Genomic DNA, 24,614 nt, shown 5'->3' with positions numbered 1-24,614 from the left:
AGCATTTATTAAAGGAATATTCTGGGTTTAATATAAGTTAAGCTCAGTCGATATCATTTGTGGCATAATATTGTTTAGCACAATGATTCATTTTGACCTGCCCTTCCTTTTCTTTAAAAAAAGCAAAAATCGAAGTGACAGTGAGGCACTTACAATGGAAGTGAATCGTCCCATGAAACCATGTTTTTGGACATGTACTCTGGTTACATCATGGTATTATTTAAAATGCCTGTGTAAATACCATGGTATTTGAATATGGTAATCATTCAGTTCAGTACTTACAGAATAATACTCCATCAGCACTATTTGCATAATGCTATTTGCTTCATGACAAACATGCCATATGTCCTGTCATGCAACCTCCATCAGCAACCAGAGAAAGACTGTGCACTTTAAAAGCATTAATATGCAAAAAGTCAGTTTTAGAAGAATACTAGCATGTTGATTAACCTCAAAGCTAATAGACATGGACTAAAAGCAAAAAAACTCCAATTTTGATTTTAATGGGATGTTTGAAAAGGCGAGGAAAATCTGTTTTCCATGATATGTCCTCTTTAATAACACAAACAAAGAAAAATCTACTCATGGAAGAACTAATAAAACGGTCGATTAAATCTGCAGTATGAAAGGGAACGAAATCTGCAGTTGAGTAGTGAGAAATCCATTGTGAGCGACAGGGTTTTAATGTGTGTGTGGGTGTTTGCATATATTTATATGTGTGTGAACGTAAGCTTAGAAATTTGAGCCAAGGTTTTTGTGTAGTAGGAGAGCAATGCTCTGCTTTCATTTAAAGAAGCTTCCGCTATGTCTGACAAAACGTGCCTGACATAATGAAAGTAATTATGGCACCATCACACACATCGCTCACATTTCGAAAATATCTTTCTCTTTCCTTTGTGAAAAGTATTTGTTCAAACACTAGATCTAATCATTGCATTTCGCTTTCCTCATGCTGAAAACCGCTCGCCTGTGAGCCGATGAGATTGCTGCTTAGCTAAACAAACACAATGACGTCTGATGATAGCGTATAGTTCATGCGGCACTACATCCAAAGTCAGATGTGGGATATTCGTACTTGATATTTCCAGCTTTCATAAAGGAGTTTCATTACCCAATGCTTGCCATTGACATATAAAGAAACATATTGGCAGTGCTACCGCTAGCTTTGCAGGTGTTCAGTTGTCAACAAAGACGTCTAATGCTTGCTAAACAGGTTTTATTATTGTTTAATTTCTGAACTTTCAATCATTGATGCATTTTATTTGCTTAAAAGTAATTATATATCATTAACTGTGCAGAGTTTCCTGAATGCCACCATGTTTGCGAAATGTCTTACACTCACCTGGTATTGTACCATGGTAATACCACGTTTGTTGGATGTGTTATCATAGTAAGACCATGTTTTTTTGGGAAATTATACTATGGTAATACTATGTTTTTGGGGGGATACGTTTCATTGTATTACCATGTTTTTTTAGGAAACAATACCATGATGATACCATGTTTTTTGGACATGTGCCATGGTAATACCATGTTTTTGGACATCGCACCTGGGTAATACCATGTTTTTGGGACATGTGCCATTGTGATAAGACATTTTTTTGACATTGTACCATGTTAGTACCATGTTTTTTGGACATGTACCATGTTAATACCTTTTTTTTTGTTTATGTGGACGTGCCATGGTAGTACCATGTTTTTTCAGACATTGCACCATGATATTACCATGTTTTTTGGATCATGTACCATGGAGTTACCATGTTTTTGGACATTGTACCATGTTATTAACATGTTTTTTTGGACATGTATCATGGAAATACCATAGTTTTTTGGAGGTATTATGGTAGTATATTTTTTGGAGATTGTACCATGGTAATACATTGTTTTTTGGGGCATAAGTGTCATAGCATTACCATGTTTTTGGGCATTTCACCATAGTATTACCATGTTTTTTGTTTTATTTTTTGGAAATAATACCATGGTAATATTATGTTTTCTATGTTACCATACCATGCTTTTTTTATTTTACCATGTTTTTTGAACGTGCGATTGTGATACGATTTTTTTTAACATTGTACCATGTTATTATTACCATGTTTTTTGGACCTTGCACCATGGTAATACCATGTTTTTTGACATGGTATCATGGTAATATATTTTTGGCAGGTTGTAACATGGTAATACCATGTTTTTTTTTACATGGTATCATGGTAATATTACATGTTTTGGAGATTGTAACATGGTAATACCATGGTTTTTAGGGGGATAGCTGTCATCGTATTGCAGTGTTTTAGAAAGTTTTACCATAGTATTATCATGTTTGTTTGTTTTTTTGGAGACAATACAATAGTAATATTATGTTTTTATTTTTATTTTACCATATCATGCTTTTTTGGATTTTAACATGTTAATACCATGTTTTCTGAACATGTGCCATTGTGATTTTTCTAAGATTTTTCTAAGACAATGTACCATGTTATTACCATGTTTTTTTTTAACATTGTTCCATGGTAATGCCATGTTTTTGACGTGTGCCACTGTGATAACATTTTGTGGACATTGCACCTTGGCATTACCATTTTTGTACATTGTACCATGATATTACCATGTTTTTTGGACATTTTACCATGGTAATACCATGTTGTTTTTGGACATGTACCATGATTGTACCATGTCCCTTGGTAGCCTATATTTTGCCAATTTTTGGCCCTAGTAGGTTTGTATAAGTTCTTACTTTCCAAGCTGAATGGAGCGCAGTTTTAGATCTCGCCTGCTGCCAACACACTGCAAGTCTTCTGATGGATTTGAAAACTCTGTGTCCATATTATCAGTATTCCACTGAAGGACCGTTACAGCAACTGTGGGAATCTGAATTTGGATATATGTACTGTAGGTTGAGACCTGGGAATAATTCAAGGGAAGCTCTGTTTTGAACAAGTTAGTACATCAGCTGGCCAGTCTGTCTCCTGGGATCTCACCTGGTTGTTTAGTATATTATTTCGGATGAGAAGTCAGAGGCAGTGTAGTGGTCAAAATAGATTGTGATGTCAGCCAGTGATGGAGTTTATAGTGGTACAACATGAGCAGATACATGCAGCATTTTTTGTCAGCACCTGTTTCAGCTGCATTGCAGTGACACTCGGATACACAGTGATGACTTGTTGCTGTTGAGCGCACGTGTATGTTTGTACACATGTCTGCATGAATGAATGCATTTGAATCTGTACACAATGTAAATGCAAGTGTGTCGTGTGAAATTGCTGTGTGCACAATTTTTTTTACATTATCAGTCTTTAAAGATGCATTGTGTAACTTCTGCGCCACTAGCAACACCAAATGGAATTGCAAAAATTCCAATGTTTTCAAACAGGTTTCCCAAACAGTTCCCCGTATCCCATTGGTCAAACAAATAGTTCCGTCCCAAACTGTAGTAGGCTGGTCGAAACAGAAACAGAACACATATCTTGTTGGATTTTTTATTTTATTTTATTTAATCCACTGTGCAAAGCAGCACTACAGGTCTATGAATATATTTCCCAAACATCCTCTCTACTCTATCTACTTATAAGTGCACTCCACTTTACAAGCAATCAGCTCGCTTTAATTACACTGCCACCGTGATCCATGTCACCAGTCTTGTGATTGATTCCACGGCAGCAGATTGTATTCCATGTTGATGACGCAAAGGCCGTGACCCTGCCCACTTTTCATTAATAGCATCAGCGGAGGGCACACTAAGCTCGGGTGCTCTTGACATGAACATCTTTATGTTTGTGTTTCCCTGGTCGTTCCACATCTGCGTTAATCAAATGGCGGAAATTATTGCGATACCAAAAAAAAAAAAAAAAAAAAAAAAAAACAGTAACTATCAGCCTTTGTTTACTCATTGACCTAACAAGACACTATCAGCAACTTCATTACAAAAAATCCTACCGATTCGCTGACTGGTTCACTGTCTGCCATCATTAGACGTATTGATGCTGACAGTCAATGGCTTAATTAGTGGTGTTTGCTAAGAGAAGCATCATTATTACTTTTACACATGCTTGGGGTTAGGGATTTGAACAAACCTCTGTCTATGTATTTAAGACCCCAGGAAATTAAATTTTTCTGGGTCTATTTGTGTTTGCTTTGAGGTCACTTAGATGCTATTGCACTCATAAGAGGCTTCTATATGACTCATTTCAGGTCGACAAGCATTGTAGATAGCATCACGAAGAGCGAATTTATGAGTTTAGCTGGTAAGAAAGCAAGATGTGTGCAAAATAAATATTGAAAACTAGTATTATAAATTGAATTAATTAAATGGTATGCTGATTAATTAATTGAATTAATCACAATTAATTGCATGTATATATATTTTCTGTGAAAGCCCCTCAAATAACAATAATTCAACATATAATGATTAAATAACTATAAATACTTATATTTAAATAAGTATTAATTATATATATATATATATATATATATATACACACACACATATATATTTTCTGAGATGATATTCTTCTCACCACAATTGTACAGAGCGGTTATCTGAGTTACTGTAGACTTTGTCAGTTCGAACCAGTCTGGCCATTCTCTGTTGACCTCTCTCATCAACAAGACATTTCTGTCCACAGAACTGACAGTCACTGGATGTTTTTTTGTTTTCAACACCATTCTGAATAAATTCTAGAGACTGTTGTGTGTGACAATCCCAGGAGATCAGCAGTTACAGAAATACTCAAACCAGCCCGTCTGGCACCAACAATCATCCATGTGATTATCTAATCAGCCAAACGAGTGGCAGCAGTGCAGCGCTTAAAATAATGCGTATACGGGTCAGGAGCTTCAGTTAATGTTCACATCAACCATCAGAATGGAGAAAAAAAATTTGATCTCAGTGATTTGGACCATGGCATGATTGTTGGTGCCAGATGGGCTGGTTTGAGTATTTCTGTAACTGCTGATCTCCTGGGATTTTCACGCACAACAGTCTCTAGAATTTATTCAGAATGGTGCCAAAAACAAAAAACATCCAGTGAGCGGCAGTTCTGTGGACGGAAATGTCTTGTTGATGAGAGAGGTCAACAGAGAATGGCCAGACTGGTTTGAACTGACAAAGTCTACAATAACTCAGATAACCACTCTGTACAATTGTGGTGAGAAGAATATAATATCAGAATGCTATTCTGAGATGCGAGTTGGCGCCGTTTTGGCGGCACGAGGGAGACCTACACAATATTAGGCAGGTGGTTTCAATGTTGTGGCTGATCAGTATGTGTGTGTATATATATATATATATATATATGAAGAAAAAAATTATATAATTTAGATAAATAAAATGAAAAAAATAAATAAATATTGTGGCAGTCTAGTAAAGCATTAAAAAAGGTAATTAAAATGATGTTGTAATCAGACAATGTTTTTAAGGTGAATATTAAATGGAGGTTTTAATGAGTTAAACGAACCTCCCCAACCTAAAACTGTCACTTAAATCTAACCAATAGTGACCTAAAATCAAATGAGAAGTGAACAAAACAGACATCCTTAACCAAGTGCTAAACCTAACTGATAGTGTTTCAAAATCAAATTCGACATGAAATGCACATTTTCTGAACCATGTCATTTTGTGTCGCTGATATGACACTCTCGTCTCATGTGTCAGCTTGTGTGCTTGGCTAGTCTCAAACCGTGAACTTACGAGTTCAGAATCCAACGCTCTAAGTGTGGTGATATCATTGCAAAACAGAGTGTGAGTTATAGAGAGAAAAAAAGTCATGATTTGTTTGAAAATGAATACATCACACAGTTGTTGCAGCTGCAGCAAAATATAGAATTCAGCACGTAAAAGTCAGTTCGCAAAAATGAAGTTATAGTAAAGTTCATTCTGTGAGACTAGGTTGAAAATGCCTTAGTAACCACCCAGAACACCCTAGCAACTGCAAAGCATTGTCCTCCTGGCAGCCACCTACAACACCCTAGCATTGTGGCTTTAGAAACTGAAAACAGCAGTTGGGAAGGCGTAGCTTGCCTCATATTCTTCGAGTGTTGTATTTAATGTCTCTCATGTGTAGAGATCACTGAACCACTCTGTCTGCCCATCACTGTGTCCAAGAATGTGTTCATAAGTATTTGAAACGACAATTCTACCTAGCTCAGGTGAAAGTGTAAGTGTAAGGTCTGTTCAGTGTAAGTGAAAGACAGACGCCATGTCTGTTTGAGGCAGGACAATAAAGTAGCAAAAATGCTGTTCAACAATGCCCCTAAATGCGCAAGATACACATTAGAGTTGACACCTTGCAGTGAGAAAATTGCGGTGCTGTTTTTCAAGAGCCATTTCTCGCCTGTGGCTTCAGTTGCCTGATTGTGGGGATTTTCATGTCAGACAGAGGTTTTTAAGGTGTCCTCATTTAGTTATTTTTTCCATCATCCCGTCACACAGATGGTCCTGGAATATTCTAAGTCACGGAGGGTATAAAGAAGACAACATGAATGCACAGAGATAAGGGAGACTGGGGTTGTGCATGGCTTTATGTATTGATTTGTGTTTCGAATGTGAATGTCATAGTCCCAATTCTCAAAGACTAATCTTCTTGGCCCTGTTTACACCTGATATTAACAGCCGCTCAGGTGGTCTGATAATTTGTTCAATTATTCAGCCTGATCTCATATAAATTATGTGACTGTTGGCAAATTGTTACAAAACATATTACGTGGTTTATTACAAATATCGCTGCAGTTCTAAGGTGAAATGTCCATTGTGTTGTGCAAAAAGCGAGTTTAATGTTCTCCCAAACAGGAGAAAAAGTTTTTTTTGTGTATTGAGTTTTAAATCAACAAAACCGACCTCCCTACCCTAAACCTAAACATAAACCTCACCGATAGTGTCATATAAAGGAAATTGCTGAAGCAACCACATTGTTTTGTGGTGCTTCTGTGGTGGTTTTCACATTGGGCACGTTTTCTGCGGCCCGAATCCGAGCGCGATTGTTCCCGGCGCCCCCCCCCCAGAATGTTGGTCTGGTTTCAGACTCATGTATGATTCTGTCGAACCCCGGCGCTTTTATGTCATCAACTTGCGTCATAACAAACGTGCACATGATGGAAAGCACAACGCGGGTCACTATATTTGTGTATTTGTTATAAATTTTTTGTCATTATGCACAACATTATTTCCCTGCCACTCGTGATGTACGTGTGTGTGTTTGTTTTTGTGCAACTGATGATGTCATCATGCTTAAATGGGCAAAAACGCATGCGCAAGTCATTTTACTTCCTGAACAAGTGCGGACCCGAGTACAGGTTGCTTTCTCACTCATGCGAACCGCGCCACAGTCCCAGTACATCCGAACTCAGACCACCCCCTACAGGTAGTCTCAGGTTCGGTACTGTGGTGCGCTTCCCGGTCCGCATGACAGCTTTCACATGACCAACTTTGCATGCAAACCGTGCTCTGTTTCAGACTAAACTGCCAGTGTGAAAGCCCCCTATGACACTTTCACCTCACTTGTCGACTCAAGCGTTCTTCAGGACTCGTGCCCCGGTCCTTTGCATTGCAAGTACAACGCTCTATCAGTCGGGCTACCGCGCAATTGATTGTGCTCGAACAAGCTTGTAAAAGTAACTTATGTAATGCAAACGTTAAAATGTATCGCCTTATGTCATGTGCTATAGTAAAAGTGTTTAGATGTTATAAGACAGCACCGTGTGAGAAACAGGGCTAAAAGTAAGTGTTTATGAACGATAATTTACCATTTTATGAATTAAATTAGTTGGTTATTTCACCAGGAAACTGCCGCAATATGCACGACAAACCACATAAAAATCATTTTACAAAAATGTAGGTATAGTAAGGTAATTCTATGAGATCAGCAATTCTTACCTGTGGTGGTTCTTAGCACTAAAAAAGGACTGATACCAACATAGACTATCTGAAGTAATTTTAATATAGCGATTTGATGCTACACCTCTGACATTTTCTGACAGGGATTTGTCAGTGTTGGTGAGACTAAACACAGATTTTAATAAGGTTGTTAAAATGAAGAAACTCTTAAAATCATAAAAAGTACTCTCTAAACTGCCTGGGGACATGTTGGTATTGTAGTTTAATGCAAATGCACTTGTCTGCTTTACTTCTGTTTTATTAGAAACGAGAGATGAGAATGCAGAAATTAACTCCCATGTGCTTTTGAAAAAAGACGAAGAAATGTATCTTCATCTCCCTAGATAATACTTATATTGCTCAAGTTTTCTCATTGAGTGCAGACATGACATTACAAGCTGAACAATAGAAGTTTGTTTTGTACATCATTTGCATTGTGGTTTTTCACACTTTTGAACTCAAACAGATCATGTGCTCTTACCGCAGTCATTGATCTCCTCCAACATATAAGCAATAGGCTTGTCATACATCGGAGGAGACATAATGGAGTAAAGTGTTGATGAAGACAGCTGGAGGTGTCTGGAGCACAATGCTGTGGATGATAAAGAATGCATGAACTTTATTTTTTTTTACTCACCAGATACTCATGCTTGGTTTTCGTTATTAGGCGCTCTGACTGTCTGGCTTGCTATTTTCATCCCGTGACATGCACTGAATGTACAGACATCTCACTTTGAAGTCAGGTCCACCTTGCTCTGGTTTTATGTCTGTTGGTCTGTTCATGAAGTATACATCAGAAGACCAAATTCTGTGCAATCTCTCTGTATCACCTGATTTAACTTGGCACATTAGACTGAATAAGGCTGGTAGATGCATTATGGGGTAGCCTCAGATTTAAAGCAATTTTGGCCAATTTTGTGTGATACTGCCTTGATCTGCAAGGAAAAAACAACAAGTGCTTGATTCACCAGCTGTATGTGTTTTCCTTAAGAATCAAGAGAATCTCCCAAAAACTGTCTGGTTCATATTTCACCCCAAAATAAAAAGGAAAAACAAAATAATGAGAAATAATGATCAATATTTGCAAAGTGAAGTTATGACAATTAGGGGTGGATAATATAGGCAACATTTTACATTGCAATGTTCTATACCAGAATACTATGCACTACAACCACAATACTTGCCGAATATATTTTGCAACTATAATACTAGCATCATACTGTATTTACTATATCTATAATACTAACATCATGTAAACGTTTGTACTTTACAATTCATTAATACTGTTCATTGTAAGTGCCTCACTGTAACCTCCAATTTTGCTTCTTTTAAAGAAAAGATGGGACGAGTCTAAATACATTTTTGTGGTTATCAATATTATGCCACAAATGCTGTCGATTGAGCTTAACTTGAATTGAACCCGGAATATTCCTTTAAGCAAAACATAATTTCTTTATTTTTTGATTTTCGGGTGAAATTTGACATTTCTTCATCATATTCACTCCAGCTGTTCTTTCAAATAACGGCCACAGACACACCCGACTGCTCCTGCTGTCGAGATGGATCTGGCTTCTTTTATATTGGTGTCAGGAGCTCAGGTGGTCTCACCACCCGGGCCTGACACACATCGCGGGACTGTGTATCCTTGCAAACCCTTGAGAGAACAGAGACTGTGGAGCCTCATCCACAAATCTTAATGTGATTTTACGCTCCATCTTTTTGGCAACAATAAAAATAGTCTCGAATGGCGTGCCATGTTTCGTTTCTTGGCAAGTAGGGCTGTGTTAAAATGAGTAACCTGCTAAAAATTATGAAGGCGAGGAATCGTTAAAAATAACACCAGATTTGCATTTTACTGAAGAAAATACCCTTGCTTGCAAGGAAGCAAAAGAATAGTGTTAAAGCTGAAGTGTGTTATTGCTGCTTCACCATAGAGTCACCAAATGGAATTGCAAAAATAATCATTGTTTTCAAATGCTCCCTCATCTGCCATTGGTCAAACAAACAAATTAGTCAGCCCCAAACCCATGCCATTGGTTGAGCCAATGTTAACATGTCGGGCTGGTCGTGATGCTCAAACAAACAGAGTAATGTTTTGAAAGCACCACAAAGTCAGTTTTTACACTTTTCAGTGGGATCAACATAGAAACTTATAGTTGTCACTTCACCTTTAAGTGCACACTTCACGGCATATATATATATATATATATATATATATATATAGAGAGAGAGAGAGAGAGAGAGAGAGAGAGAGAGAGAGAGAGAGAGAGAGAGAGAGATAGATAGATAAATATTTTACATTTGAATATATAATTCAAATTTAATAAGAATGATGACATCATTGTTGCCTGTTATAATTTGAATTTAAATTTGAAGCAGAACATTCCATCAATGTAAGTATAATGGGGATTTTAAAACTTTATGAAAAATAATAAATATAAAATTATAAAGTTAGCAAAAACCAAAATAGACAGCAAACCTAAAGCTGTTATCTTCAAAACAAAGTTAGAATGTTCCGGCTGAATTAATTGCAGAAGTTTAACACTGGGAGTTAGAGGTATAAAACAAACCCTAACCAGAATGTTTGAGGTGCTGCCTTGCAAACACTTTAATTACTGTTGTCAGTTGTGTTTAGACTTTTCTCAAATAAATCAAACCTGTTTTAAAGCATGTACTGAATTAGCTACACCAAACAGGGCCACTCTGAAATCTGTAATGGCTCAGGGAAAGAGGGCATTAGGTCTCGGACAACATGAATGTCAGTCTCATTTTTAAGTGCACAAATCCCATCAGCTTGAAGAAATTGCACTGATATGTTAAATGCACTCCCCAATGGCAAACGGGATTGGTTGTCTGGAACATGGTCAAACACCCAATGAAATCCTATTGATACGTTTACTTTTCGGCTGTTTTGCGGTGGCTGCATGCTGATGAAACAGGTGCCTTTTCCAGTTTCATAAGTTCTGTAAGATTATAAACATTCTATTATTTTAGTAGGCAAACAATGTTTTTAAAGGAATGTTCCGGAAACAATCCCAGTTAAACTTAATCAACAGCGTTCAGTCACAGCAAATTACTTGCAATGGAAGTGATGCTAAAATACACATTGTTTTAGAAGTATAGCCACAAGATTGATTACTGTGATAAAATCACTTGCCTTACCTGTGTGAAGTTATATACAGTACAAGGTTACAACTGTGTTACAGCTGTGTTTGTGTTACAGCTGTGTAGGGTTTGTATTAAACCCGGAACATTCCCTTGTAAATTGCATTGTGCCATCTCAAACTCAATTAACACATTTTAATATTTGTTGGGATATTGTTTTGACTTCAGAAAGGTAACAGGATTGACCGTTTTGACAGGTTTTGATACTGCAAGGTCCTAACTAGAAAGAAAATGTAATGCAGAAAAAAAAAATTGATCCATTTTTCAATTATCACCTGTTTCAGTTATCAGAATCATAGTAATGGGGTCAATACATTACCTAGAGACACAACTTTTTGCTAGTCTTTTTAATAACACATTACATCTAGTAACATTTGAATTTATATATATATATATATATATATACACACACACACACTCACCGGCCACTTTATTAGGTACACCTGTACATTTACTTATTCATGCGATCAGCCAATCGTGTGGCAGCAGTGTAATGTATAAAATCATGCAGATATGGGTCAGGAGCTTCAGTTAATGTTCACATCAACCATCAGAATGGGGAAAAATATGATCTCAGTGATTTGGACCGTGGCATGATTGTTGGTGCCAGATGGGCTGGTTTGAGTATTTCTGTAACTGCTGATCTCCTGGGATTTTCACACACAACACTCTCTAGAATTTATTCAGAATGGTGCCAAAACAAAAAACATCCAGTGAGCGGCAGTTCTGTGGGTGAAAACGGCTTGTTAATGACAGAGGTCAGAGGAGAATGGCCACACTGGTCCAAGCTGACAGGAAGGTAACAGTAACCCAAATAACCACACGTTACAACAGTTTTATGCAGAAAAGCCTTTCTGAACGTATAACACGTCGAACATTGAGGCTGATGGGCTACAGCAGCAGAAGATCCCTCCGGGTACCACTACTGTCATCTTAGAACAGAAAACTTAGGCAGCAGTGGGCACAGGCTCACCAAAACTGGACAGTAGACGATTGGGAAAATGATTGGAAAAACATCACTTGGTCTGAAAAATCTGCAGCCTCAGCTTTCTATTCTTTGCTGACAGAAGTGGAACCCAATTTGGTCTTCTGCTATTGTAGCCCATCTGCCTCAAGGTTTTGCGTGTTGTGCATTCTGAGATGATATTCTTCTCACTACAATTGTACAGAGCGGTTATCTGAGTTACCGTAGACTTTCTCTCAGCTCGAAAAATTCTGGCCATTCTCCTTTGACCTCTGTCATCAACAAGCCATTTCTGACTGCCGCTCACTGGATGTTTTTTGTTTTTGGCACCATTTGGAGTAAACTCTAGAAACTGTTGTGCGTGAAAATCCCAGGAGATCAGCAGTTACAGAAATATCCAAACCAGCCCGTCTGGCACCAACAATCATGCCACAGTCCAAATCACTGAGATCAAATTTTTTCTCCATTCTGATGGTTGATGTGAACATTAACTGAAGCTCCTGACCTGTATCTGCATGATTTTATGCATTACACTGCTGCCACATGATTGGATGATTAGATAATCGTATGAATAAGTGGTTGTACAGGTGTACCTAATAAAGTGGCCGGTGAGTGTATGTGTATATATATATATGAGAGAGAGAGAGAGAGAGAGAGAGAGAGAGAGAGAGAGAGAGAGAGAGAGAGAGAGAGAGAGAGGCAAAATGATAGCTTTTATCTTCAAATTTTGTTTTATCAAAATGTGCATATTTACTAATATGGCAAGGAGAAGTTGGAAGGGGTTGCACATGCCAAATAAGCCATCCTTAAAACATATACATAAATTAAAATAATGAAATAAAAATAACGTTTCTTAAATAAAAAAATTCTATATTAACACATAGTAAAAGTTGACATCATCTATTCTTTTGACCTATATGTATATACAAAAATGGCACCGGTTTTGTCGAATTATCCAGATAATAAGCATGATCTCATGTAAATAACGTAATTGTGGCAACATTTTTGCAAAATGATATTACATGGTTTATTACATGTATCGTAGCAATTCTGATGTGAAACGTCCCCTGTGTGGTGATAAAGGTGAGATAAATGTTCTCCAAAACTGATGAGGTTTTTTAAGGTTAACGCTGTGTCGAGTTTTAAACTGACCTCCCTACCCTAAACCTTAAACCTGAACCTAAACAATAGTGTCATAAAAGCAAATGAGGGATGAAAAATAATTGCTGAAGCAACTACGTCATTTTATGATGCTTCTACAACACTTTCACCCTTTCGGGTCACGTGTCAACTCGCACGCAGGACAGCATAAATGCAACACTCTAACAGTTGAGCTACCGCGCAATTTGATCACACTCAAACAAGCTTGAAAATGTAGTTGGTTATGTAATGAAAATGTTCAAATGAGTCATGCGCTATAGTAAAAGTGTTTAGATGTCATAAGATAGTATTGTGTGAGAAACAGAGAGAAAATTAAGTGTTTATGAACTGATAATCTGCTGTTTTACTTGTGATTTGTGTGAAAGTGAATACAAGTAATTCTTGTAGCACATCTAATGTTCATTTAACCAGGAAACTGCTGCGATACGTTCAACGAACCATGCAAAATTAATTTAGCAAAAATGTAGGTGTAGTAACGTGAGTCGTGTTTCATTTGCTTGCACAAGCAGCAGTCGCTTTCTCATTTCAGCTTTAAACAGATGACTATAACCTACTCTGAAAGCTTCAACACAAGTGTTGTTGTTGACACAGACAGGTATTGATGTTTTTCCAAGCTTGGATGGAGTCATTTAGTCAGATGTGCAGATATTCTACAGCCAAAGTATTCTCATTAGCATTTATAGAATAGTGATTATTGTTTCAGCGTTGGCAGACAGAGGTGTAATTCAGAGTAGAAGAAAGTAAAGTTGGAAGCCAGACAGTTTTTACATATTCATGACACTGCCAGTCATTATGAAATCTCTTCACATAAAATGTGCAGGATCTGTTTTGAATTTTGGATACATTTGTTGCTTTTTAAATGATACTGCTTGTCTTTTACAAAACTATAAATAGTAGTGTGGATTACACTGTGTGCACAATTATTAGGCAAGTAAGTATTCTGATCTTATCATTATTTCCATGCAAATTTTCCAACTCCAAACCATATAAACTTGAATGCTTATTGGATTCAATCATTTTCAGGTGATATGTATTTGTGTCATGAGGGAGGGTGTGGCGAAAGTGACTAACACCTTATATCAAGGTGTGCATAATTATTAGGCAGCTTCATTACCTCAGGTAAAATGGGCCAAAAAAGAGATTTAACTGGCACTGAAAAGTCAACATTTTTAAATGCCTTTCAGACGGATGCAACACTCTTGAAATAGTTAAACTATTGAGGCGTGACCACCGGACAATCAAAAGCTTTGTTGCGAATAGTCAACTGGGGCGCCAAAAATGCATGGAGAAGAAAAGGCACAAATGAACTGCAAAAGACTTGAGAAAAATTAAACGTGAAGCTACCAGGAACCCGTTATCCTCTAATGCTACCATATTTCAGAACTGCAACCTACCTGGAGTGTCCAGAAGTACAAGGTGTCAAGTGCTCAGAGACATGGCCAAGGTCAAGAAGGCTGAAACACGACCACCACTGAATATATTCACAAGTTGAAGCATCAAGATTGGGCAAAGAAATACATGAAGACAGATTTAAGGTTTTATGGACAGATGAAATGAGAGTGAATCTTGATGGACCAGATTGATGGGTCTGTGGCTGGATCACTAATGGACACAGGGCACCACTTCGAGTCAGGCGCCAGCAAGGTGGAGGAGAGGTACTGGTGTGGGCTGCATTAAGGATGAGGTAGTTGGACCTTTTCGAGTTGAAGATGGACTGAAACTCAACTCTCAAACCAGTTTCTGGAAAGTACTTTCTTCAAGCAGTGGTACAGGAAGAAGTCCTCAGCATTCAAGAAGGCCATGATATTTATGCAGGACAGTGCTCCATCACATGCATCCAAGTACTCCACTGCTTGGCTTGCCAGCAAGGGCCTCAAATATGCCCAAATAATGACTTGGCCCCCTTCCTCACCGGACTTAAATCTTATTGAGAACTTGTGGGCCCTTCTCAAACGTGAGATTTACAGTGAGGGAAGATAATACACCTCTTTGAACAGCATTTGGGAGGCTGTTGTTGCTGCTTCAGCGAAAGTTGATCGTGAACAGATAAAGAAACTGACAAGACTCCATGGATGGACAGCTCATGGCAGTTATTGAAAAGAAGGGTGGCTATATTGGTCACTGAGTATTTTTGAATGGCCAAAAATGTTATTTCATTGTCATTTTGTGTTACTAATTTGTTGCACTTACTCTAAAGATTGAGAATAAACAACTGAGTTGGGAGAAATTATTTTTGTAATTTAGTTGCCTAATAATTGTGCACACTTATATATTCCCCTGAGAAAGACAAAACTCACTTTTTTTGAGGTTCAATAACATTTTGGATTGACTGAGAGCATTGTGTTTGTTCAACAATAAAAGGAATCCTGAGGAATACAGTTTGCCTAATAATTGTGCACGCAGTGTATACCAAACCTGTCAAGAACATGCCCAGGTCATATTTCACCCAGAAATTCAAAGAAAGAATTAATATATATATCTCTTTAAGCACATTTTCCCCACAAACAAATTAAAATATCATCAAAATAGCTTTTGTTTTAATGAGATGTACACTGTAATAAACAATTTCACCATTGGTTTAGTCAAAGCTTGAAACAAGATAAATTAGTTTAATCATAAGTTGTTGCATTTTCAAACCTCATAGTGAGTTTGTGTCATAATGGACTGTAATTTATGCTAGTGTGTTCAGTTCCCTTGGAAACATATGCAGACTTTCCCATTTTGTTTTGTTTCTAATTCTGTAATAATTCAAAATTCTGTCCTTTTTTCCTCACGTTGTAATTTTTCTAATTTCCATCTTAGCTCTCGTCCATTTTAAATGTGAGCAGGTCTTCAAATAAAGGGAAGGAATTTAATTTGCGCCACTAATTGGCAATTAATTGAGACGCTTGTTCGTCTCATTAAAGTGTCCGTCATCCGTGTTGTCATCAGTCACTCAATAGGCGTCGGTTTGTTTCCTTACTTAGACATCAAAGACACAAACTTGTGTGCTCAACACAAACGCAGGACCGCCAATTCCCCTGATACAAATAAAAACACAATTTTGTTCTGTTCTTGTTCTATTATCATTAAAAACCCTCTGCTCTAGCTTTGTGCTTTTGACTAAAAGTCTCCTTATTATTAATGGCTTGAGTTTGTATTTTTCCTCTTTTGTAAAATGCTTTAGATGAAAGCGTCTTTTGAATGAATAAATAGAAATGTGAAGCAAACAAAAGTGTCATGGTCTGCGGGTTACACACTAATAAATAACTCATACATCACAGCCATTAAGGTGGACTTTATGGAGCAGGTACTGTTAGTTATTCATCTTTGAAATATTTTTGTATATAAAAACAAAAAACAAAACTAAAATGATGATGGAGAAAGTGTACAAAAATCATTGCTGGGTGTTTCTTCAACTTCCGGAACGTTTAGCACTGTGGACATCTAGAAAGTAAAGTCTCGTTATAACATTTTTATAATTATTTTTTTTTTACATTTGTCTGTCAACAGTGTATATACATGCATCACAGGAGATTTATGTCATTTATGACATTATTCTGAAAGTCATGAAAATTGGCACCACAGTGTCATTTCCAGCACATCTCAAATCCTGTATTGTGTTTAATTGAATTCTGTGCTGGAAATGACACTGATGGAAATGATTTATATAAAATGTCAGGCTTTTTTGTCTTGTTGAAGCTAATTTCAGAGCAAACATTTGATGTATCCTAAATACACACATTTAAATAATATTTTCACACTTTTTGCATAATTTGGCAAAATTACTGCTTGACAGGAAATGACCCACAATAGTGCTTACAAGTGATATTTACCTTGATTTTTCTTCGTTTTCTTTAAAAATCTCTTGTCTCATATTTCATCTCAAGCATGCTCTTCGCTGACAATTTTGTCCACTTGGTTAACAAGTACACTAACTTAAAAAAAACAGGTGGATATGGTGTGGTGGATATGACTCCACAATTATGGGACAGTCATATTTTTATTTTTTTTATTTTTTGAAAAATTTATAGAAATAATTTTCACATAATAAATATTAAAATGGTTTCTGTTTATTTTACTCTTTGTTTAGATGATCATAATTTTAAACGTAATAATTTGTATTTTTATAATGGATTTTCATAGTTTAATATTGAAAGTCTAGGTCTGGGACAACGCTAAAACAATAAAATCTTAACATAAAAGGCATTTAAAAAGTACCAAAAAAAATAAATGATGAAAGCCTGATAAAAAGTTTCCATTTCGGTTTTAATGAGACCTTCGTATAACAAAAACACAAAGTTAAAATATGTTAGTTTTATAAAAAATCGATTGCTCGGACAAGAAACTGCCCAAAGTTGAGGAAACACCCAAAACATTTTTTTACCCAATTTGGAATGCCTAATTGCGCTTTTTTAAGTCCTCGTGGTCATGTAGTGATTTGCCTCAATCCAGGTGGCGGAGGGCAAATCCCAGCTGCCTTTGCATCTGAGAATGCCAGCCCACACATCTTATCACGTGGCTTGTTGAGCGCATTGTCATGGAGACATAGCACGTGTGGAGGCTTCACGCCATCCACCGCAGCATCCACGCTCAACTCACCATGCACCCCACCGAGAACGAACCACATTATAGTGACCACGAGGAGGTTACCCCATGTTACTCTACCCTCCCTAGCAACCGGGCCAATTTGGTTGCTTAGGAGACCTGGCTGGAGTCACTCAGCACGCCCTGGGATTCGAACTAGCAAACTAGCGAACTCCAGGGTTGGTAGCCAGCGTCTTTTACCACTGAGCTACCCAGGCCCCCGAAACACTCATTTATTTATTTTCTGAAGAGCGTTGCCAGGGTGTTGCTATGCAGTTGCTACGGTGTGATTGGTTATGGCGAGGTGGTTGCTTACTAGCCCAAGTCAGAGTGCCAAAAGTTCAAATTCAAAATAACCATATAATTAAACATGCAATATGAGGTCAGGTGACAACAATGTAGCAAACCTCCATCATAGCATAGTGCATACTGTTTCACATACTACTGTTTAACAATAGTAGTCAGTTTAACAGTACTGTACAGTATGCCGTATGCTAGTATTCCATTGCAAGCATCCATGCTATCGAATTCGATTTCGGATGGTCTGTTATTTGTGGCGATTTAACCATAAATAAATCTGACGTCCACCATTTTTTGACATGGTGAGCTGGTTTTCTCTGGCCTGTTGTTCTCAGAGTCATATTTCTCACACAGGGCAGGTCAGGGGATCCGTCTTCTTTATGTAGAACCAAAATGCATCATTTTCCCATTGCTCTGAAACCGCTATAAAAGTGAATTGAATTTCATTTACAGAGGCCTATTAATTCCTCACTGACAGCAGAAGCTGTGGAGCACTCGAGGTCTTGTTAATTCACCTTGCCTGGGCACGCATTTTTTATTCATTTTACTTTGTGTCAAAAACTGCGGTGGTAAAAAAAAAAGATCTTGCTGGAAGCATTCAATACTTCTCTTGCTAGTCTTAAAAAAACAAACCTCGAAAATTGCTGATTATGAAAGAAACAAACACTGACACCTGAGCCAAATTGAATTTACGCACAACAACAGCTGGAATATTTGTTCCAAACGGCATGCTTTTTTTGCACTCTCGGGAGAGATATGGAGAGAAATATATATTTGGAAAGAACATATTTTCGCTGTTGCCTTTAATAGCAACATGTGCGCATCAGATGGTCGGTACAGTCGCTTCCTCGATGATATGATTAGCTAATTACACTAATGAGTGGGTACATTTGAGAAACATTAAATAGCAATTTATTAAGAAGGGAATTACTGCATCGGTTTCCTGCTCATTTGCAAGAGAGCAATCTCCAAATGAGTTGCCTTTTGCTCAACTCATACAACCCTTACTATTTCTTTTCTATACTATTTTATAATGCGTTCTTTTTCACATGCTATTTAAATAAAATCATATGCAATATATAGAATAAACTGTGCAGTCTTCAGTAAGTAGTAAGCTAGTTTTCCATACTAAACACACCCTATGAGAATACGTACGCAGTGTGCTGTGTTTAAATGTGTTTGTGTGTGTTTGCACAGGGCTGGAGAAGGTGGGTCGAGACTCCAGTTACGAGCAGGAAGGGAAGGTGCAGTTTGTGATGGATGCGGTTTATGCGATGGCACACGCGCTGCACCGCATGCACAGAGACTACTGCTTCGGCTACCCCGGCCTCTGCCCCCGTATGAGCAACATCAATGGGAAAGAGCTGCTGGGATACATCCGTAGTGTTAACTTCAATGGTGAGTGGCTGGATCTTCAGTCAAACTTTGTAACTTTTTATAATAACTTCTATTTAAGGAATGATCGACAGCATTCACGGCATAATGTTGATTGATTAACACAGCTAAGGGTTTCGGCTAGTCCCTTGTTTAAAAAAAAAAAAAAAGCCAAAATTGTGGTTACAGTGAGGCACTTACAATGGAAGTGAATGGGGCCAGTCGATACACATCAAAATACTCACTGTTTCAAAAGTTTAGCCACAAGACGTAAACATTATACATGTTAACATAATTTTAATGTGATAAAATCGCTTACGGGTTTTACCGGTATTGTGTCGTCATGGCAACAAAACATTTTTCATAATATTGGTTAAACGCTGGTTTAAAGGAAACCAGAGCTGTACTCATTTTGAATTCTCAATGAATTTTTGGTCTAATCTTTTATACTCTATGATACAGGGGTTGAGAGCAGCCTTAGTATTTATTTAGCCTTTTATTTTACTTTTTTCTTGTATGATTAGTTTATATTGCTTGAGTAGTGTATTTTATTAATAAAAAAGCTTATCTAGGGACTCGAGATGCAAATTAGCATGTGCTATAATCTCTATGTACAATGCATCTTTTTTAGTTTTTGTGCTGAAATCATGTATTTTTACTTCCCCTATACAAATAAACCAATTAATAAATACAAAATAAAGAAATAAAGTAAAAAGAAGTAACAGAAAAACGCATTAAACAGCTTTTTTTTTCTAGCAAAATTTTGATTTTGAAACACAATTCAGTAAACAACACAAATATGAAAGGTAACAAAAAGTATAAATCATTCATTTGTATGAAACTGCAACATATAAAACATGCGACAGCTTGTTTGCTCTGACATAATCTGACATACTGTATATTAAAAATACCCTTGTCCTGAGAACACATTTCAACCTTTCGGTTAAAATCTACCATCATTATATATTAGACTCTTTCCTCAATAGATACCAGCATTCTTTTATTGTGCTTTTGCTTACCCAACAGCTATAGCAAAAATGATATGATATTAAAATTTTAGCTTAGATGATTTAATTAAAAATGTTTGAACTAGGCTAGAGAAAACAAGCATTTGTGTGATTGAACTTTTAACACAAAACCTTACTGAGTTATTGAGATATAACCCTTGTGACAACTCCACTGCAAATTAAAAATGAATGAATGTTACAATAATAAAGTGTTACCCCAAACTTTGCTTTGCAAAGCCATGGGCTATTGTATGTGCTAATAGAACTACTTCACATTGAGCGTTTTGTGGCTTCATGTTAGATGCCGCACATTTATCTATGTACAAACAGTAGGCTATTCTAGTGTTTTCACTCACGGCCTTGTTTTCATATTCAGTCTTGCCTTGCTCGTTCATTAATTTTAACAATCACGGATTACTGTGTTCACTTGCACGATGTGTTTCTCTGCCAAGTTGCCTGGCTTTCATACTGTTTGACACCCCTCAGTGATCCCTAACATCATTACACATGCATCAAACCCCGAGGCCAGAAAATCACGAGTTAAGCGCATGCAGGAGCGCTCATATTTCCTCAATAATGTGCCGACACAGTGCAGCAATGCTGCCCTACAACACATACATCTTATTAAGAGCACATTATAACTTATGAGGCGAATCGACGCTTTCATAACAGCTACACCTGATTGACTGTTTTTTCCCCCTAAAGCCTGTGATCGCACTTGCCTCAAATCACGACGCAGCAGAGAATTTCATCGTTGTCTTTGAAACCGTATCAGCCGATTCCTTTAAATATTAGTTTTGCTCTGTGCTAATCTTTCAGTTTTTTATCCCTCTGTTATTCTGTTATCATCTGCTCATGCTTGCCTTCAAGTTGTGTCATTTGCATAACTGCAACTGAGCGATTAAGTCTGCGGCAGCGCAGAGAGGGGCGGGCCGTACGAGACCATTAAAACCTCATTAATGCGCTTTCTAGTGGGCGATGCAGTCCATGCTATTTGTTCCACCACCTTGTGCTCTTCATTTGTCTTTGTTTGAAGTGAACAGCAGATAGCCTATGGAAAATTCACTGACAGTGTGGCACTGTGTGCTTTCATGAATGTGACCAGAAACACGGCAGCATCATTAGTGCTTGTGTGGTCTGTAGCATTTAATCTCCTTTCCCATCTGCTTTGATTTGACATAAAGGGATAGTTCACCCAGAAAATAACATTCTTCAGTATCATTTACTCACCCTCTTGTTGTCAAAGCTGCTTTTCTACACAATGAAAATAAAAGTGGACGGACACTGTTGAGCTCCAAAAATGACAAAAAAAGCAAAACCTGGTCTCATAGAAGCACGTTACAATCAGTGTTGGGTAAGTTACTCCAAAAAAGTAATTAATTACTAATTACTAATTACATCTTCTACATTGTAATTAAATTACTGTACTAATTACTCTTTTGAATATTGAAGCTCTTTTTAACTTGACACTCAGTATGATACTCGAAAGAAACAGCAAGATGCACTGTAGCAGTGAAAGACGTCCATCTCGTGTGTGATTACATCAGAAAACATTTGAAACACAGTGCGATGTGCGCAAATACATGTTTGGTGTGAACAGCCCCTGCGATCTCTCAAAAGTATATATCTATTTTGCCGTGTCAAGTGCTTCAGATCTGCATTTGTCTTCTTATCTGCATTTGTCACAAACTCATAGTAATGGGTATATTTCCATTTAGTAAAACAGCTACTTATAATTCAACACCAATGCATTTAAAGGGGCGGCGTTGAATTAGAAAACAAATGTTATCATAAGCCGTTCAGTTTCGATTTTCAATTCAATATTGTTTTATATAGAATCTTTGAAAGTCTATACAATATGTAACGCAAGTTACAGTAATTACATTACTAAAAAATTACAAGTAATCCCTTAAATTTTTCAAGGGAAAAGTAATTTAATTACAGTAATGCGTTACTTTGTAATGCGTTACACCCAACACTGGTTACAGTACCTTTTACGTGGCTCGTTGTATGTATCGCAGCAGTTTTCTGGTGAAATGAACAATAGAAGCGCTACAACAACATTGACTTTTATTCACTTTCACACAAATCAAGAGTAAAATGACAGATTATCAGTTCATAAACACTTCGTTTTCGCCCTGTTCCACACACAATGCTAGCTTATGACATCTAAACACTTTTACTATAGCGCATGACTTGTAACTTGATACATTTTAATGTTTGCATTAAATAACCAACTACATTGACAAGCTTGTTTCAAAAGTGATCAAATTGCTCTGTAGTTCAACTGATAGAGTGTTGCACTTGCAATGCAAAAGACCAGGGTACGAATCCTGAAGAGCGTGAGCCAACAGAGTCATAGAAGCACCACAAAATGACGTGGTTGCTTTAGAAATTGTTTTTCATCTCTCATTTGCTTTTATGACATTATCGGTTAGGTTTAGGTTTAAGGTTTGGGGTTGGGAGGTCGGTTTTGTTGATTTAAAACTTGATAGAGCATTAACCTTAAAAATATCCGGAGACTACCACACCTGGAGTTGCAAGTTCAAATCCAGGGCATGCTGAGTGAATCCAGTCAGACTTCCCAAGCAACCAATTGGCCCGGTTGCTAGGGAGGGTAGAGTCACATTAGGTTAACCTCCTCGTGGTTGCTATAATGTGGTTCTTGCTCTCGGTGGGGCACGTGGTGAGTTGTGCGTGGATGCCGCGGAGAGTAGCGTGAGCCTCCACACGCGCTATGTCTCCATGGTAACGCGCTCAACAAGCCACGTGATAAGATGCACGGATTGACGGTCTCAGACGCGGAGGCAACTGAGGTTCGTCCTCCGCCACCCGGATTGAGGTGAGTCACTACGCCACCACGAGGACTTAGAGCTCATTGGGAATTGGCCATTATAAATTGGGGAGAAAATCGTTTCTAGTGCCACACAGTGGACATTTCACTTCGGAAATGCAGCGATACCTGTAATAACCCCCCCACCCCCCCAAAAAACAAAAAATGTCACCACAGTCTCATAATTTTCATGAGATCAGGCTGAAAAAGCACCGTAATAGTAGTCCATACAGCTTGTTTACTATATTCCAAATTTTTTCATTATGTAAAGGGCAGACATTATTTCCTTAAAGTCTTCCCTTTACATATCATTCGCTCTTCCACATATACAAACTTGGCACATTTTGATTGACCATGCAACAACCAATGACTTTTGGCATCTTTGATCTTTTTCTTCACCCACTAAGTTTGAAGATGCACAATCACAAATGAGAGTTTGAGAGCTACAGTGAATTTGACGATTTTCAGTGAATAACGACTTAGCATTCAAGTCACAGGGCTACATTTATGATTCATTCATGATGCTTTTAAGTCATTTTTTATTGTTTGGAAAAGAGCTGTGTGATCATTCTGCTAAGCAACTCTGTTTAATGTTCTACTGAAGAAAGAAAGTCATACGAGTTTAGAACAGCATGAGACTGAGTAAACGATGACAGAATTCTCATTATTGGGTGAACTGTCCCTTTAACGAAAATCTGCTCTGTAACTCTGACGTGTATTGATTGTGCATTTTGATGCTTTTGGAGTTAAAATAGTTGCGATCTGCTGCCAATAATTTCAGCCGAAGTGTTTATTTTGTGTCCCTGTCGATATTTACTCAGATTTATGCTTAAAGGCAAATATGATGCACAAGTTGTGCTTCTGTTGATTTTGGCTGTAGTGTTATTCTCTTTGTGGAAGATTTCAGAGAAAGGAACGTACTTCAGAATTCAGCCTTATTTATTAGTTTGTGTGTGTGAGACCTTAGGGTGTTTTGGTGAGTGTTACTACTGATAAATTAATGGGATGCTGAACTTAGTCACATAATTTTGATTGATTTAAATCTTACTGCAAATTACAAAATACATTTGAAAAGAAAATAACCTTATTTAAAAAAAAAATTCATCTGAATATCAGCAAAATTGTATGTTGCCTTTAACACAGCAATGTTCCATCCCAAAACATTTTTAATATACTGTATTGTTCAGCACAAAAAACAAAACAAAAATGGAAAGAGAAATATCATATATACAGTATATAAATACAACACTATATATATGGGGAGTAAAGGCTAGCCCGTCTGGTCCGATCCCACAGATGAGATACTGTTGCACAAATTGCTGAAAGACTTAATGCTGGCCATGATAGAAAGGTGTCAGATCACACAGTGCATCACAG

General features: G+C 37.4%; 2 protein-coding genes across 4 annotated transcripts in view; both read left to right on the top strand.

The window, feature by feature from the left end:
* LOC127436539 (synaptophysin-like protein 1) overlaps positions 1 to 24,614 on the top strand; it is a 323,805-nt gene that overhangs the window by 218,524 nt on the left and 80,667 nt on the right. The gene's annotated exons all lie outside the window — the stretch shown is intronic.
* The window catches only part of LOC127436511 (metabotropic glutamate receptor 8-like), a 219,695-nt gene that overhangs the window by 157,257 nt on the left and 37,824 nt on the right, over positions 1 to 24,614 (top strand). For both annotated transcript variants that reach the window (XM_051690742.1, XM_051690743.1), the window contains exon 7: positions 19,221 to 19,421. In XM_051690742.1, the coding sequence (XP_051546702.1) occupies positions 19,221 to 19,421 (201 nt within the window). The remainder of the gene's footprint in view (positions 1 to 19,220; positions 19,422 to 24,614) is intronic.

Source organism: Myxocyprinus asiaticus, chromosome 47 (assembly GCF_019703515.2).
Source record: "Myxocyprinus asiaticus isolate MX2 ecotype Aquarium Trade chromosome 47, UBuf_Myxa_2, whole genome shotgun sequence".
Lineage (NCBI taxonomy): Eukaryota > Metazoa > Chordata > Actinopteri > Cypriniformes > Catostomidae > Myxocyprinus > Myxocyprinus asiaticus.
Note: the sequence above shows the minus strand (reverse complement) of the source record. Positions and strands in the feature narration are given on the sequence as shown.